Consider the following 19,582-nt stretch of genomic DNA (forward strand, 5'->3'; position numbering starts at 1 on the left):
AAGCACAACTAACAATAATTGGCATAGATCACTTCTTCTGAAAACAGTGCTGTTAAAAAGTGGATGAAAAACATCTGTGAGTAGACGTTCCAGGAAATATAGAGGTACCATGCCTATACGATATCGGCTTTTCAGAAAGCTAGCTAAGCTGCGATACCCTTTGTCATTTTTTGATCTCTAAGATTCGTTACCGAACTAGACTGCGATAGGACTCGGTTTAAGCTTACTTGAAACTCAAAAATGTTTGGTTATTTGGAGATGTTACCTAGCTACAGTAGTTACATATAACATGTATTCAAGAAATATGGGTTCAATATCGAATGTCAATCAATAAAACATGAAGGATATTTATTGTTTTTCTGGTAATATAGACCAAACGTATCAAATAATGTTAGACATTTTTATTATATTCAAATGAATATTTGTAGACACGTGTATTGTGTACGATATATTATTATTATTCTTTGTGAGTTATCAAATTAATAAATGATTTTTTGGATGCATCATAAAGTAATGCTACGTTTGGAGAGATCGGTCTGACTGAGTCTCATTGGATGAGTGACTATCTCGTCTTGAGTTGTGAGTTCCTCTGTTCTTCGGAAGGCACGTAAAATTGGTGATCCCGGTTGACATTTAACTTGTTTTGACAGTCGTTACTGGAAGCTAGAAAGTCTGACAACCAGTGTTGTCAAGGTTTGAAGAATTGCCCAGATAATTGAGAAACTAATAATGACAAAGGAACTTACTCACGTCACTTATAAAACGTGATAAAGTGGTAATTTAAAACAAAATCTTACATTATATTACTTTAGAAGGAAGAAGAAGCCATCTAGCCGTAATCAATGCGGAACTGCGTTGACTGGTCCGAACATGCTGCTGCGCCCTGCAATACCTACGACGCAGCTGTACGTGTCGCGCCTTCATCACTCCACGAAGGTCGAGGAGATCGTGGAGTATATACGAGTCAAGACGAACTGGACCTTAAGAGTCGAGAGGTTGGAGCCGAGACACAACACAAATTTCAAATTGTTGTGGTACGTGTGCCAACTCAGCATCTCGACATGTTCCAAGAAGCGTTTTGGCCGAAAGGTGTCGTATTCCGGCGATTCCGCGGGAGGCTACGCGACACCACGCAGTGCAACACGACACCGCCCATTCGTGTTAGCAAATAGATTGTTTTGACGATTAATTTTTATTTTTGTATGTATTAGTTTATAATTATTTTAATGTTAATTGTTATTTGTGTATTGTATTTTCTATGGGCCCTAGTTGCCTGAATTAAATAAATAAATAAATAAAAATAAATTAATTAAGTGCTCTTTAGCTTAACCGTAATCTCTGCAAAGGTTCTCTACTATTTATGAGTAATGTGTGGGCTAGGTGAATGTGTTACTGAGTGAAATTTTCATTACATCTTGTTACTTTCATATCCGCGCAGTGTCCGTTGTGTTTTAGATGAAAGGGTTAGGTGGTTACTTTATAAATAGGAATTTTTAATAGCTGTGGAAATGAGGAAGATTGATGTTACACTACAAGGTATGGTTAGTTTTTAGTATGAATTATTTTTTTCCGAGTTTGTTAAAAAGGCGTATTTTTAGGTTCAAGTGCTAAATGCGGTTAAATTATATGTTAACCATCTGTACCGCTTTAATCATATCGGACGGATATATAAAAAGTAAAATATAGACATACTAGCTTCTGCCAGCGACTTCGTCCGCGTTAGAGTCGGACTTTGTGCAAAGAGAGGAAGAAATAATAAACACCAGCCCCTCCAATTATCTAAATCTATGCGTACTTACTGCTACTTTAAGCACAGATTATATAATAGTTACTACGTAACAGATAAATCACTCCATACAAAAAAGTCCATACCTACTGTTATAAGCACCTACAAGTTCCCCAACTACCTACAAATTCCTAGCTGCGTTATAAAATGAACCTTAAAAGCTCGAGCGCTTGATTGTTATTCCAATGCGATAGCGCACAGTTCAGTGACCGCAACCGTGCCGTGGCCGTGCTTAGGGTTGCTTCTAAGGGTGCGTCCACATCTGGCGAATGCGCCGCGAATGCGCAGCACGCGAGCCGATCGCGAGCTGTCCGCGAGCTGCGCGCGTGCATTTTTGTTCGTGCGCCGCTTCTGCGCCGCACGCGCGCAGCTCGCGCGCGACCTAAGCGCCGCACGCGAGCGGCGCGCAGGCGGCGCGCGACGTCTGCCATCTTCGATAGTACTGAGCCAATATACGGAACTGTAAGGGCGAGAATTGATTGCGCGCAGATCGCGCGCCGCTCGCGCGCTCTATACGAGCCTTGCGTGAGTTGCGCTAAAGAGGCGCACCGAACTATTGCAGTGACTGCACGCGCGCAGCGCGCGGACAGCTCGCGATCGGCTCGCGTGCTGCGCATTCGCGGCGCATTCGCCAGATGTGGACGCACCCTTACAATTTATTAATATTTAAGTAGGAAAACAAAGTTACGCTTATTTTAAGATAGCGTTTTTTAAAACTGAGTTTTTAAATAAAAAGTAATATCAAGAATATTTTTCTTTAGTTAACTATTGTATTGCCTACTAAAATGGAGTATGGGTACTTACATATTACTAAATATTACCTAATACGAGGTAAGTACTTAAGTAAAGCTTTCGTCAAAATCAAAGGCGGTTTCCAACTATTTTTCGAGCACAAGTGCCATACCCCATATGGTACAACTCCGTCGAGTGTTGATACATACCTAAAATTGGTTTCTGCGTAGCGACACGCGTAATGTTCCGAGTCGTCATTAAGTTGGACCAGAACTACATATACCTACTTACACTCGAGATGTGTTTTGAGCTACAAAACTCACAATACAGTTCATATAACTAAGTAGGTATCTAAAGTAAAATAAGCACCTAATGATCTCTGTTGTTAAAATCATAAAGTAAATAAGTATTAATTTATTAAAAAAAAATAGAATTACTAGATAAGTACATACATATAAAATGTTTCTAAATCTTACAATAGTCGCATATAAACCAACACAACTCAAAATAATCCATCAGTTTGTGAGGTAGCTTAAAAAACCTAATAAAAACCAACAGCATAACATGCCACGAAATAAAAATAATAATATTGGAGCGCGCGCGGCGCGTGTGACTGTTGAAAGCCCTGAGCCGCGTGGGGCTACCGGTAACCCAGCGAGCGGTAGGCATTTATCGCGCGCAAGTACGTTGAGTGACAGAGGCCTGCTTTAAGTAATAAAATGTAAACTATCAATAATTTGTAATTTGAACGAATATTTAAACACAAAAATAACTAATAGGTACCAACCTATTTTATAAAATAACAACAAAAGAAAGTTAAAAATAAATTATTTAAAACCTAAAAGTCGCGCAATAAGGTTGAACGCTCTGAACGTCTATTCGCATCAATCGCACCAACAGCCAAATATTGTATGAAGCTCGCGCAGCCACCGCGCCGCGAGTCGCGTCGAGCGCGGCGACCGTTGCACAAAAATGATCCTTATAGCGTACGTGATTCAGTATTCGCGCGCGGTGGCTTATTACCGTTTTTCATGTATAACTTTGGTGTTTCTTTACCGATTTAAATCATTCTTTTTTTAATTAATAGATAATACTGTTAACTATGTTTAATTAGTGTGAGTGAGAGTGTTATAAACGAAATAGTAGACAAATATAATCAGAAAGCTTTGAACTGCTAAGCTACCGAGAGTTTTACGTGTTATTGTGAGTGAACCATAAAAGATAGACATATGCTGCCATGGAATATTTTTTACATAATTTTATGAAGAATATTTCCGTCGTACATGGTTTCTGTGTAGCTGTAACCATTAAGGCTGCACACGCGACGGAAGCTTAAAAAATGGAGTAACTTCTCCCGTTTTCCCAACATTTACCTTCACTGCTCTGCTCCTATTGATCGTAGCGTGATGGAAAGTATCCTATAACCTGCCCAGGAGTATGAAGAATATTTGTGCTAAGTTTCATTAAAATCCGTCCAGTAGTTTTTGTTTCCATAACGAACATACAGACAGACAGACAGACAGACAGACAGACAGACAGACAGACAGACAAAAATTTTACTGATTGCATTTTTGGCATCAGTATCGATCACTAATCACCCTCTAATAGTTATTTTGGAAATATATTCAATGTACAGAATTGACCTCTCTACAGATTTATTATAAGTATAGATAGATAACGACGACATATATGTAGATAAAAGATAGACTGCATAACCTTAATTTACAAAAAATAATATACCTGCTTGGCGAATTTTCCTTCTTAGTTTTAATATAATGTTTCGCAGGTATTTGTTGCCGGTTCTTGTAACTGCTTAAATACGTAAAACATCACTAAAACGTTCTTCTATATACCAGGCAACACACTACACAGATTAAAAAGGAACACTCTAAAGTGACAATAGCATTCTTTTGTTTTCCTAATGGCATGCAAACCTGCGATTGCGTGATGCGTAGGTACGCCCCATACTTACAATAATATATAGGCCATGACAGAGGACCGCAAGTCATAATTTATGTAGTTCGACCATGCATCTTGTCCATTAATTGCAGGAAATGTTTAACCTTTTATATTTCAATTCTAACCAGAATTTTTGAAAAAACCGTCTCTAAGGATGGTGATAATACCTTTTTAAACTATTTTTAAAAACATGGAGTTTCTTGCCCGTTTTTGTCTAAAGGAAGCTTTAAATAATAGGCAACTAGCATCTTTGTTTAAATTTTTGATGTTCATAAGTGCAATTCATTCACTCCATTTAGCCAGACCGATCAAATTACTATCACAAATTATTTTCTTCTTCGAAACTTTTTAAAGGTCACTTTATACATTTAGTTATGCGATAACAAATATACCTAACAAAAATACTGTGAGTCTCTTCACCATCCAATTTATCATTAGAATTTATCGCACTGCATAAAAATAAATTAAAAATGCTGAAAACAAGAATCTCCACCAACAAAAGGCTCAAGAGACAAAGCGTCACGTGCAGAAATACTTACATAAGCGCTTACTTCTGTTACATTAAGCTTACCCGTACACTGGCGACTAAACAGTCGGCCTACAGTCGGACGACAGCTGTTGCCAATGGTTGAAAATATTTTTTTTTAAAAGGAAATCGTATAAATCCAATCAAAGGTTTTAGTCTGTCTGACACCGGTCAAATACCTGGTCGTTGTTATATGCTTATTAATATTTATCTTCATACTGATTTATGAGCCCAAACAAACTGGGCAGCGCTACATAAAGCGCTTAAGAAGGAGAATGATGGGTTTTAGTCATTTAAGAGTCTGACACTCCCTCACGCTGACAGCCCACAGCGGGAGGGGTCATTTGGTGATAGGTTTATAAAAAAGCCCAAACAAACTGTCGGCCGACTAAAAGTTTGTAGTGGGTGGGTCTTATGCATCTTTTTGCACAAGTGCCTCGGCTAAGGACAGAGCCGTCCTATCTGAAGGACAGCGGGAATAAGGTCAGTTTATTCGACCTCTGCGCCCTCTAACCCCACATTTTGCATTATGAAACTCGTTCGTTGTAATCGAGTTTTCTTTATCCTCTATTATTTTTGATTAAACTGACGATTTATCATAACTTCTATTAAATATATTTGTGGCTGTTGTCAAGAACAAAATTGTTCCGTAATAAATGGTCAACCTTTGACTGTTATCATTAATAATAAATTGACGACAAACAAATCCTTAGAGGATTCCATCTTCAATGAAACACGACAAAAACATTTATATAAAAGCCGTTTATCGATAACAGAACTTTATTAAATAATAATTTATTATCAAAAAATTCTGAGAAGTGAAGGATTAAAGGTAATAATTTATTGGGTTTTGTATAATTTTTAATTTCCTAGCGGCTATCTTGTTCAGGATGATTTTCCGTTCGACTTAGCTGAGTAATTGCCATCCGTCGTTTTTGTAGACGGTACATTAAACTAATGTGACGGATACAGTTGTCCTTTAGATAGTACTTAATTTAGGAAATGAGGATTCCGAATTACTTGCCTTTGTTTTCTATTTATTTTAACAGTGTCTTCTGTGTTGTATGAAAGATCAGATGTTTGATAAATATATGTAGCTGACCTTATAATATGAGTGTTAGTTAAGCGTTATTGTTAATAATAGAATTTCTTCTCTTTGTAAATGATCAACATTTAGGTGGCAGGTAATTAGTACTACAGTGGTATTATTTATTTCCTGTTAAACAGAGCTTTCTACTATATCTATGATTATATTATACAGTACTTAGTACCAATCTAGGCTCTTCTAAAAGAAATACAAAACTGCAAAACCAACATAGCCTCAAAGATTTCATGTCTAATTGACGTTAAATATCTGGAACTTTGAACAGTAACAGCTTAACTTAATAAGAGTGAAAACTGAGTGTTGTGAAAGGCTTTATAGCGGCAAAATGTAACGCAATTTCTGAAGGAATAATCATATAATATCTATTAGTACTCAGTCACAGTTAAAGCTGTGCGTTGCGAAATATCGCAAACAATTTTATGAACCTTGCTTGTGTGTGACAGCATAGCGATTCCATAACAATACAAAATGCACTAGCAAATGTAGCACCCTTATTTATTATATTTAATAGTTTATGTACACATATACACACACAGAATACAGACAAGACGAAAAATAGAACACATAGTGCATAGGCACAGCTTTAGATAGAATAAGAAGAGATACAGATGGAGTGTGTAAAAAAGAAAAGAAGCTTTATGTCTAGAACGCCATTTTTTTCTGAAAATGATAATTAAAAGCTCGGTAATCCGAATTGTCAATCTCTATCAAGCTATTTCGATATTAACCTTCAATGATTTTGATTAACGCGATCATTTATAGTTCCGCATCGCTCAGCACACTCGTGTCACTGCAGCCGTACTGTCATATGATATGATTTCAATACAGTTTCACTTGAGATAATATTCCAAACTGATGCAATTTATAAGCGAAAAGCGATCACCAGACCGTGAATGTATTGTCCGAGTCTGGCTGATAATTGAGTGCATCGAGCCTCTGATTCCATCGCCAATATGTTGATGAATTTAATTTAAATATGGACTTTTGTGACATATTGTAATCTTATTCTCCATTAAAATGATTATAATAGCTATCTACCTATATTTATTTCTTCTGCTACTTTCCATATTATGTATAAATTTAAAACATTTGGATAGTCATTATCATTTAAAAATTGTGCAATGTTAATGTAATTTCTTGTATTTTTTTTTTTAATTTTACTCTTCAATGTTTTTGTTCAACTCCAATTATTTATAGTTTTTCATCGCTCAGCACACTTGAGATAATATTCAGAACTGATGCAATTTATAAGCGAAAAGCCATCACCGGACCGTGAATGTATTGTCCGAGTCTGGCTGATAATTGAGTGCATCGAGTCTCCGATTCCATCGCCAATATGTTGATGAATTCAATATGTGGACTTTTGTGAGAATATTCCAGATGGCTTCGTTTTGTACTGTTATCTTATTGTCTTGTACTGGCAATACTTGTAATAGCTACTATTATATTGTGTGATTTGTGTGAATTTAGAGAGCCCGACACACAATGCTGTGTAGTAGGTTTTGTCATTTGTAAATCAACAAAAAAAAAAAAAAAACATCGGTAGATAATTTAAACATTGTGACAATTATTTATTTGTCTTAGAATACATTAATGCTGTTTTGTAATAGATCTTGTTGTTTATTAAATATTTTTTAAGTCAAATAATGAAAGCTCTTCTTAAAAAAATATGTTATTCCTAATGACAGAAAGTTGTAAGAAACGGAAGAAATCTGGTCCCAAATATATTAAAAAGGCATTTATTGACAACACCACTTAACATGGAACATACAAACAGCAAATAATTAACATAAACATATCAATTTTCATCTTTTGTTTGTGAGACATGTAATAAAAAAATATATCAACAACCTGTCAGTTCACAAAACACAAAATATTTCTTACAAAAGGCAATCATCCCCTATGAAGCTACTAACAACTAAATCTGGCCATTCACGCCAAAAACAGATCGATACAGGGATTAGCCGAGTTCACCGCGGCTTATGCACTGCGATACTGATTTGCATCACAAATGTGTCAGTGTGTGGGTGTAGAACTGCGGCCGTGTGTGTGTTTGTGTGTTTGATAGACGTGCGCTTTCATTTGTTTTAAGCAATGTTGCTGATGGTTTGATCATGAAGTGGTTAAAACCTCGTCATTTTGCTAGCGTAATGTATAACAGACTTAAGCGTCGGGTGTATCGCGGATTGTTGGATGGGCTCATTGAAGGATTAGCTGTTTAGCTTGGCTGAGTGACAGCTATACTTTTTCAGAAAGTTCCAGATTATTTATACTGCAATCACATAAAGAAAATAGGATCCTATATTTTATCAGACTAAATGTTTTTGTCTATCCTTTAAAAAAGTGTCTTGAAGACCTCTTGAAATAGACACTAGACGGGTAGAGATTTCTGTCATATATTAAAAAAGTGGGTATTTGTCAAAAACTAATTCTGCTAATAGAACCTGCCATAAACAATCACGTAAGGCAAGATTTACTATATCGGCTAAACGAAAAAACCATTCAACTAAACACCGTCTGTCGGTGTGCCAAAGTTAGAAAAAAAAACTAAGAAAAACCCAAGAAGAAATCCTCATCTGAGGGTTATACAGGATTCACTACACAATCAAAAAAGTAATTTTAATATTACACCCACTTCTCAACTTCATATCAATTCAATTAATATTACGTAAGTTCTGTAGAGGAAAACAAGAATCTTATGTCAAGTAAAATGATACATAGAACGTGGATGCGACTATTTATAATTAACTAATACTCAGAAACAAGAATTTTCCAGGAAAAAACAAAGCTTACGTATTATATAAACATTAGGTGTATTCAGTAAGAAATTCAGTAATAAACGTGCCATCTTCAAAGCACGTAAGTACCTTAGATCATAAAAGTAAATCTTTGCTACAAGACCAAGTCGAGGAAAACTCAAACTTAGCCCCTACTTTAGCCTTTAAGCACACTAAGTACAAGCGATTACTTATTTTACTTAAATAGTTCTTTGAGAAGCGAACCGGTCTTGTTCGGAAGGCGTTTACAACTTTAAGTGGATTATAGAAGCGTTGAAAACGTCGGCCTCAACATTTTGATTAATAGAATTTTCCTGCTAAATTAATCAAGAAAACAATGTCGCCTTCGCCGCTTTCATTATTACGAGTTTGCGATGCGATATTGAAATTTGATGATAACGAGTTCTATTTAATTTTAAACTATGTTATATGAAAGGGCTTATGACTAATTAAAAACCGCGCGGGGTATCATGACTTGTCAAAGCAGAGCAGTATTAATTCCGTAGCAAAAAGATACATGATTTATACATTGGTTCCTATGTTTTCTATTGTTTTGTGTTTGTATGTATTTTTTACTGTACTTAATTTACGTACTTTACTGCGTTTGAGCAAATGATTGTGCACTATAATATGCGCCGCGCAGCTGGCTGATCTCCTTATACGAGAACAGCCGCCGCGCCGTGGCCGGCAATCGGCTAGGAGGACTTCATCATCACATACCTACATACATTAAGATTAATATTGCCATGCTTTATCAGTATTTCTTAAGCTTCTATTATACTACAAAATGACAACCCTGAACCGTAGATATTATCATTAATCTATCAGCAACGTCTGTGACGGGTGACGTGAAATCTGGCAAATTAATAAACCTTCACAAATGTAATGTGGCAGCAATAAGTCTGGGGTTTACGATCCCCCACAAATGCTGTTGCCGAGTTAAGTTTAAATTAATTTGGATGAACGACATGAACGTACTCGTGGAACTAGGCGGATCTCATACTGTTGTGTATCACGCTACTGTAAGGGGACATTTTTGAACGATGCGTTGCTAGTAAATATATTTTTGTATAGATATGCATAGATAGTAAAGAAGAAGAAGAGCAGCTTGGTAGCCTTACGAAAAGCGATTTTCGTATTACCTATGAAAATTTGTCATATTAGAAGTAAAAATCTTTTTAAAAGAAAGGTCTTTTGAGAAGGAGTATGTACGCTCTTTACTTGAAATGTCACACACAGATAGCGAGGCTCGCAAGATTTGCCTAACTGTGGACAGAGCAATGGCACATTGTGCTACGGTTGTTCATATTTTTGCAAGATGTAGTAAAAGTAGGTTATACGCTTCATAGGCAGAAAACACGAGAATTCAGTTTTAAATTGTTATACAGAAGAATTTACTTCACTCTCTTTTTCAAAAATATAGCAGCCTTTCTCACAATAATTTAGAGTATTTTATTTTCCAATACACTTGTAAGTAACTGTCAACTTTCTTTAGAATTTTCTTCAATATTTCTGGATTCCCGTATAGGTGAAAGTTCACTCATCATGACTATTGACTGCGTCTTCTATTGTTTTTGCAACGTACAAATGATTTTTTTTATTGAATTTGAAAAATATTCACACAGATAACATAACCGCTACATAGGTACAAGCCAAAACATAACACATACCTACCTAATATTGATGAACATTCAAAATGATGGATCGCCGACGTTTATAACAAAAAATGTTATTTTGTTCAATGTTCCATGAGTTTGGCTATAACTCATGGGGCCCATATGCCTGTGGCTTGCTGAAGGTCTCACGGGTCGATAGATTTGCGAGGGAAAACTGGACTTGCCATGGTCTCTCCATGGATGGGAGACCGATTTTTGATTATCATCCCATTAAGACTAGATTGGCCTAGTAGTAGTAGTATGAGGCAGCATGAGGGAGTATCAGACTTTTACTGACTAAAACCTACCAATTTCCTTTTTAAGCCCTTTTTATATCAGGGCCGCGTTAACTCTTTCAAACAACCCCGCAGCCTTAGAACATATAGGTACCTGACATAAAAAATATCTCCTGGTTAGCAAGTTTAAGATTGACTATTACACTACGACCAATTTTCTGCCCGGAGACTCTAAATTCACGTAATTCTGTTATTATAATCTCCAAAACAAGTTAACACAAAAATAGAGCTGTGACTTCTGACTTTATGAAACAAATATTGGCTATCTGCCAGATATTACGGACGGAGTACCAACATAAAATACTAGGAGCGGTCACTGAGTGACCAATAAAAATTCTGGACGCAAATCTCCGAAGTGTCTTCGAGAAAATGCTAATACAAATGTAAATGGTATTGTCCTTGCGATCTCCTAAAGGAAATGGGGCCGTGTAATCAGCTGATTGTGATTGGACGAAACTTGTCTCAGCATTTATTTAATTTATTTAAATACAAAGCGCAAACTTAATTAAAGAAATATTACTGAGGGAGGAAGCGTAAAGTTTGACTTTTACTTCATTTGATGTCGATGAGTTTGTTAAGAGGTGTATTTAAATAAAATTAATAAGGATCTGGAGTATTTATCTTGCACAGGTAGAGCGAAAATTAAGCGAAGTAGGTAATATAAAAAACATATAAGAAAATTGAGGAATGTAAAAAAATGGACTTTGCACATTCGACAGTGACTGCTGTAGGTAGTACAAATATGTTAAAAGCTACGTCTAAACAACATAGAACTAATAAATCAACAAAATTCTTAGCGTCACCTAATTACAGTATTATAAAATAGGTTAATTATATACGAAGCTTAAATATATCCGAATTAAGCCGTGAGCAGCGCACGCAACGCCACCTCTCGCGATAACGGCCGTGTCAACAATGTCACACCTTACTGAGGGTAGTTTGAATATAGCGGGTATAGAAATTCCATTATTATATTAACGTTCACGTTTTAGGATAAACTAGCTAAGCTTATTTGGCTCATACGGAGTACATGAAGGCGATTATGTGAGTCGTAGAAATTAGCTGTCATGTAATTTTTTCCTCTTGCTTTTTAAAGTGAAAGCAGCAACAAAGTAAAAAGTATTTATTACCTATTGCAGACTTTTACATATCTGGCTTTACCGTCGTGAGTTTTTTTAACTCACGACGGTTTACGTCCTGGTGATAATCATCTGTTGCCAATTACACAAATTAATCCGCAAATTAGGACCTCTTAAAAGTTAAACTGATTACAAAGTTTGACAATATTTTGTCAATCCAAATAACAAGACATCAAAGCTAACATTCGATACATAAAGTTTTTAATTTAGGAAGCATTGAAACAAATTGCAAATAAGTCTTCGTAAAATGTTCGGTGTAACGTAAACAATTGTCGGTACAGTTTTTCATTTGAGTGACATTAATTTAGCCAATATAAAAGCGAGAGGTTTTATGGCATTATAAAAGAGTTTTTTTTCACTTTATCATCTTTCGGTGAATAACCTCTAAATGAGACGTTTTCGAGGAAATAAAACGGTGTTAAAAATTAATTCTGATACTTAGACAGAAGTAATTCTGATAATGTGCATCAGTTACTTTGTTTTTTTACCTTGTTCATCTATATTCACTAGTTTATTTATAGTATGCATTTTATAGTACTTTAGTAGCATAGGTTCAGTATCTTCTGTTTAACCCTTTCCAAAACTATATTGGGGTCGGCTTCTAGTTCTAACGGAATGCAGCTGAATACCATATTTTACACCGTGCCACTGCCTATCTGACCTCTTCGGTACTCTCAACCACAACAACCAGGTAACAACCTGGTTGTCAGAGTTCTGACTTCTGCCAAAGAAGTTCAAATGACAGCCGAGATTTCACGTGTTATGATAGTGCATCCATGGACCAACTACGCCAAACATTGCTTAACCATACGATGGATCGACCCGTGCTGCTGTAACTTAGCCACAAACTCCTCAGCAGCAGTATAGAAAAATATGGTACCTATATATAGAGCAGTATAGTTTCTTAAAGAAGCATTTCGGCTTTTGCTGTCATAAACGAAACTACGTTCGTGAATTATTGAGTCACGGTTGGCATACTACGGAGGGACCGCGTGTAACCGCCGGAACTATTTCTTGAAAAATTGGCTATATTTTAGACAGGGATATTAAAAACTTTGGTCGCTTTATCTTCTTGCTAGAAATAGATTCGAATTTAAAAACGTTTCATGTACCTCTATCTTAAGTATTCGTATATTTTAACGCTTTATAACTTGTCTGTTGAATGCACAGCTATACATTTTAATAATTTTACATTCGTTCACTGTAAGACATCTCTTAAAGTTAACTATATTAATGACTTTAAGTTCTTTTCATTGTTAACCTTACATAATTTTTATGTGTTTCGATATTTGGATGTTTGTTCCTTAATCGTACATAGACGGTAATCCATCTTAAAACTTAGCATATTTCCGATAAAAGTTCGGGAAGTAGTTCTCTCAGGACGCGGGTAAATTCCCAGGTGGAAGCTAGCTAAAACATTTAATTGAATATGAAATAAGTAATACTAAACAGAATAATACAATAATCAAAATACATAAATTAGCTTTGTACAACACATAATATTTTTGTATGCTCGGATTTAGCATGTTATAAATTGTCAGCTAGAAACTTTTATTATGATTAAATATTTTAATATTTGAAACAAAATAAACTATTATGTCAGACTGTTTTATAGCTGGTTTTTATTAAAATATGTATCCTTTATGATACGTATTTTGGCATTATTTTCCGAATAGCTAGCAAAAGTTGTATTATGCACCACAACATGGATTAAAGTTAATGATTTGTTCACATTCTAAAATCGTAAAAATGTATTAATAAGTTATGTTTGTTATAATTTTTATTACTGTAATAATTTGTGATGGTTAATAAAACTGTATTACCTCATAAGTTGAACTAAGATTCGGTCGAGTTTGTGTTTTAAAAAAAATTAGGTACGACTATATAATTCAAATCAAATCAAAAATCAAATCAAAACGTTTATTCGCGTTCGTGACGCACACACAAAAACGAATACATACAAAAGCTCACAAAAATAAAACAAAACAGGAATGAAAACGAAAAAAAAAAAGAGAATGGGAAAAGGAAAATATGCGTCACGATCACGCGAAATGGCCCTCGCTCAGCATATGCAGCGACCCTATGCGAGACAGAGTTGCGGCGCTGGTTTTCAGCGATGGCCAACACTAACATGTGACGTCAATCGGTGTGTAACCTTAACTAAGTATATACATACTAAGTGTAATTATTTCTTTATCTGCATAAGTGCAGCTTTAGTTATAGAAAAGGGCCTTCATTTCCTATTAGCCTGGGTTATAGGACCCTAAAATTTTCAACACAACAAAAACTTTTTGAATTCCTCTGAAAGGGGTTCCACGAAATTCAACAGAAGCTTTTAACTGAACTTTGTAAATCCGAGCTAGGGGTGGAAACGGGTTGCAATAATCGACTATATAATAATAACTGTAACATCGTGAAATACGAGTATTACCAAGGAATTGGCTAGTGTTGTGCTATGTTCATCGACTATTTGATATCGGTTTGTGGAAACGGCTTTAAGCGTTTGTGCTAGCTTTTCTATCGTATGTGGTAAACGCTGGAGAAAATATGTATGGACTTGACAGTTATTTTATTGTATGAGTATGAATATGGACTCAAGGTAAAGGGATTGTTTGTAGGTCTAAAATGACTGAACCGTTTTGATAAATTCTAGCACTGTTGAAAAAGCTACGCTATAGGCGCTTATATATACGCTTTTATGCGGTTACGGCAAGAGGTTCCTCATGGATGCGGGTGAAACCGCGCGAAAACATCTAGTAAGTACTTTATAGTTACCTAATCCATTGTCTTTGGGATTAGTGAAATCGATACTTTTAAGCTAACATTAGCAATACGTGCAATCGAAGGATCTTTCTTCCCATCAAATGAGTTCGAAAATGAAAGTGTTCTATTTGAATAACTCACAATCTCATCTTTATTACACACACCTTAAGGTCGAATTTCGCTTACCACACACATTTTCATATAAGACGTTTCTCTGTAAACGATATGTTATGGGATCGAGTGCGTTTTCCTACTGGCTGCCAGTGACTGGCTGTATTAAGTAGGTCAGTGGTACACTGTCAACCTGCTAATGGGTTCATTTCTCGTCTAATCAGTAACCATAATATATTCCTCGTGGGTCGCTTTTACCTATGATTTGTTTGTGTGGTTATGGGAAGTGAAAATTATTTATGATTAAGTGAAAAGCATTGTACGATTCAGTTGACTGGTTAACCCGATAAAATTATCAGATGACTAAAAGTTTTTAGCCTATCTCGGTCTTAGAGTTCTCTGTTTTTAATAGTTTTTCTGTAAAAAGGTAAAATTGAAATTGCAGACTCATCATTTCACAAGCAATAATACTGATCATTATCGGCCTTTTTCTGCCGCTACAAGGCACAGGCGTTTTCTTATACAGAGAAAGAACGAGCGTTAATCACCACGCTCAAGGTGGGTTGGCAAGTCTAGATATCCTTAAAATATTTTACTTACGGCCAGTTTTTTCATCAAAAGTTAAAGTTAAAGTAATGTCCAAAGTTAAAGTAACGGTCAAATTCGTTTTTTCAAGGCTAAAGTGACAGCAAAATTCATAGAAAAATTGAATTTAACCGTTACTTTAACTTTAGTCATTACTTTGACTTTTACTTTGGCTTTAACTTTTGATGAAGAAACTGGCTGTTACTTGTATGTTCTTAGTGAATATGAGTAACTCAGAAAACAATACTATCTACCCAGAACTGCAATAACCTACTACTAAAATCTACCAATAGCTCCCAGAACCCACATTATCACGCTAACCAAACGCTGGGGTGAAAGCAATTCATTTTGCTTACACCAATCAGCGTGCGACACAAAGTCGTCACTGTAAATGATTTAATGGTGGCTCATCTATGGCGTAATCGCACCTTATGATATATCGCACCATTGTTATTCCGCACACGTATTTCTACTGAATCTACCGTTATTGACATCCTGCTTTATGATCTTAGCTGGTATTTTCACGTAAGAAGAATTTTGAAGCTGTAAGAGTTATCGCAAGTATCAAGAGAAAAATACGTGTATTCTATTGGAATTCATAAATAGTGCATTTGTTAGTACTTATATGGATAAATTACATAACAAAATCGTGATGTTCAAAAAACGCCAAATTAAGAAAAGCACTGAGACATGTGAAAAGAATAGTATTCATTACCGTATTTTGGTTCGGACCATATAAGACCAGACCATAGTCTTAATGCGATATCAACTTAATAACTACGCTACCTTCTATCTTGCACAATTGCACTTAAACAGATTACCTATTGACAGGATTATATAGGATTAACGAGCATTTTTATAGGACTTCTAACAATAACACTATAAACAATTTGTTTGAAGATTAATCCTCCCTGAGATTAATCTATCTTGATTGCGAACAGCAAAAACAAAAAAGAAAAGCTAATAAAGCAGAAATATTTTCCATTCTCGAACACCATGTTTCACAACTTTGATATAGCCTCTAGAAAAGCCTTAATGAAGCGAACGAGGCTTCCAGTAACTACACCTTTGGGTTCTGTGTACATTTAACAACCTTTGTCGAACAAAATGTTGCCACAGCTTCAATTAAACCGGTCAAGTGCGAGTTGAATTTTGAACTTGCATTTTGAACTCCTGTTCTTTGTTTAAAATTTAGAAAGACCTTTTCGGTCCATTTTGGGTTAAACAATGAAACGTGATCGTTGTATAATACGCTTGATTTTCGTTTCTGTGAAGGAGTTCCATTTATTATTGGTCCTTGCTTGGACGGACAGTATTATAGTTAAGCAATATTGATTGAACTCTTGTCTATAAGGTTATATATCATAGTCTGTATGGATTAGCTTGTGATGTAGGTACGGCTACTGTTACTTTGGTCAGAGAATATGCGCTTTAATATTGAAAAGGTTTGGTAATACTGGTAGTACTTTTTTTCTTTTTAAACCCTCTTTTTATCGTGGCCTTTAATTTATTAATCTGTTTTCTTTTAAAAACTGTTGGGACCGAAAACAAAATCAAACAACGTAAAAAGTTTCTTTAAAAATGTAAAAGTATCCGTCACTTGAAAGTGGCTATAAAACTAAGTGGTCTATCAAAACTTGAGACATGAAACGCGAGGACAACGTAAACGAATGTTTTAATTTATTTTAGCACTATGAAAATACAACATAAACCGAACCGAGTGGAATCATTTTAAGTTTCAATTTATCAAATAATTACGTCAAACTATTATTAACCACGATTTAAACGTGACAGCTGAATGGCATTATTTGCAGTCTAATTAGATTATGAGCTAGTAACAAATGATACCGGCTCAATTATAACTGTAATTTGTATAATCTGATACGTCCCTATGTTATTAGTATTATTTTATGTAATAAAAAGTTTTATATATACGCACCTTCTAAAGTCTCTACTCCAACACGCGTAGATGACAGGGTTCATGGAAGAGTTGACCCATCCGAGCCACGTGACCACCACGTTGACGATCTCCTCGTGCGCGATACACGCCGAGCAGATACCCGACAGCAGGTTCACCACGAAGAACGGCAACCAACACACTATGAACACACCCATCACTATACCTAACGTCTTCGCCGCCTTCTTCTCTTTGGCGAACTTCGCCAACTTACGAGACAGCGAAAAGTTTTTCGGCAAATGCTTGCCGTGCGTCACGTTGGTCAGACGTGTCGACGATCGCGACAGACCGTTGTTCTGCAGCGCCGTCAGCGGCTCCTGGTCCGCCTCCTCCGGCGTGCACGCACCGTGACACGCGTCACTACGCTGCCGCACTGTCCCACCCCTATGTATCCGCAACGTCAACTCTAACTCACCACTAGGTCTCATCACTTGCTTAGTGCCGATTTTAAGTGATCGCGTCTGAATAGTCGCTGCACGATATATACGATAATAAGTGAACACCATCACAAACAGAGGCAAATAAAATGATATTGTCGATGAAAATATTATGTACTCTAAGTTTTCCGTGAACGGACACTTGTAATCTGGCACTTCTTCAACACGCACGGCGCGCCACCAGGCGATCGCGGGGAAAGATATCGCGCCCGAACACACCCACACAGCCGCGATTAGAAAAGCGGCCTTCCGGCCACTCATACGCATCGGATATGTAATTGGGTCCGTAATGGCCCAGTACCGGTCTAACGAGATCACGCACAGATTCAATATGGAGGCCGTACTGAACAACACGTCTAGAGACCGCCACACATCGCACCAGTCCACTCCGAAGAACCACGTGTGTTCTAACACTTCATACAGCGCGGAGAAAGGCATCACCACGAGACCGACCAGGCAGTCGGCGACCGCGAGTGACGTCACGAAGTAGTTGGTAGACGTGTGCAGGTAGCGCTCACGGACCACGGCGAGGATTACCAACATGTTGCCGAACACGGTGGTTAAAGAGAACAGTAGAAGAAAGGAGACGAGGAGTGCTCTGTCCTGGAGCAGTTTGATGTAGTCGTTCCAGGGCTCCTCGGGGTCGGATACGTTGTAGACGGAGGCGTTGTCGAAGGAGGCGTTGAAGTCGAGCGGGCGGGCCGCGTCCAGTGCGTACTCCCCGCGGTACAGGGCGTCCAGTTGGCCTCTTGCCACTAGTACATCCGGGTCCGTCGCGTTCATATTTTTCCGATAGTCAGTTGCTCACTAGCGCCATGGTGAGTGTTTATGCTTCCCTTGTTTCGCCCGCAGCCATTTCGAGATTACGTTCTTGGCAGGCATTGTATTCCAGTATTCCGATTTCTGGCACATGTTTTGTTGGCATATTTTTGTAGCCCGCAGATATGCTTAGCCACGTTCTGAAACAACAACAAAAACGAAATTAGTGCACGTCTAAACGAAGCTTGCAAAAACTCGAGATTAAAAAACTAAAATGAGATTGTGCTGCGTCAAACATTACAAGTGAAAATGAAATTGGCAATGGTTAACTTTGATATTATCGCTTAAAAGTTTTGTGAACTTTTATGATATCAGAAGTTGGTTGTGTACAAGTGTGTCATTGGCAGGGGTTGTTCGTGAGTTGTATGGCGTCATCATCGACAGGTGGCCTTGCGGGACATAAATAGCGCTCAGAGCAACCGGCGAGATCAAACGAATTGTGTGCCGTGGGCCGTGAGAGGTCCGTCCACATGAGGGCGCCTGAACCTCTCCCCCCGCGCCCCGCGCTCTTCGCCGCGCCCCTCCCGAACTTTACGTTCACTCGTAGCCCGAGCCACGCCACGTGTAATGTATGTAAATAAACAGGTGGGCTTTAGTTACGCAATTAAGACATGAGAACACTTTTAGAACCTGAGACCGGGTCGATCGGCTTACTTCTTTTGAGGTACCCGAACATAAATAAACTTGATACACCATGTATGGTTCTCGCCGTAAGTGTTTTGCTATTTGGTAGAGGTAAGTTGACTCACTGTAGACTGTTATTTGTAGTTTTTTTATATGCGATAATTAACTACAAAACTAGTTAGTAGTTGAATCTAAATTCAGTCATTATTTTATTTGTTCATGAAGTTCGTATTGCTTGTATGTACCATTTCTTTCTCTATTTTATAACTATAAGGACACGCAACATTCGGTGCTACGCGAATACTACGCCG

The 19,582-nt window shown here is 37.1% G+C and overlaps 1 protein-coding gene across 1 annotated transcript in view; it reads right to left on the reverse strand.

Annotated features, from left to right (window-relative positions):
• LOC124640805 (dopamine receptor 2-like) overlaps window positions 1-18,611 on the reverse strand; it is a 34,705-nt gene extending 16,094 nt beyond the window's left edge. The window contains exon 1 of the mRNA XM_047178737.1: window positions 17,374-18,611. Coding sequence (XP_047034693.1) covers window positions 17,374-18,611 — 1,238 coding nt within the window. The remainder of the gene's footprint in view (window positions 1-17,373) is intronic.
• Window positions 18,612-19,582: the final 971 nt, after the last annotated feature.

The sequence above is a fragment of the Helicoverpa zea genome, chromosome 21 (genome assembly GCF_022581195.2).
Source record: "Helicoverpa zea isolate HzStark_Cry1AcR chromosome 21, ilHelZeax1.1, whole genome shotgun sequence".
In the NCBI taxonomy this organism is placed as follows: Eukaryota; Metazoa; Arthropoda; class Insecta; order Lepidoptera; family Noctuidae; genus Helicoverpa; species Helicoverpa zea.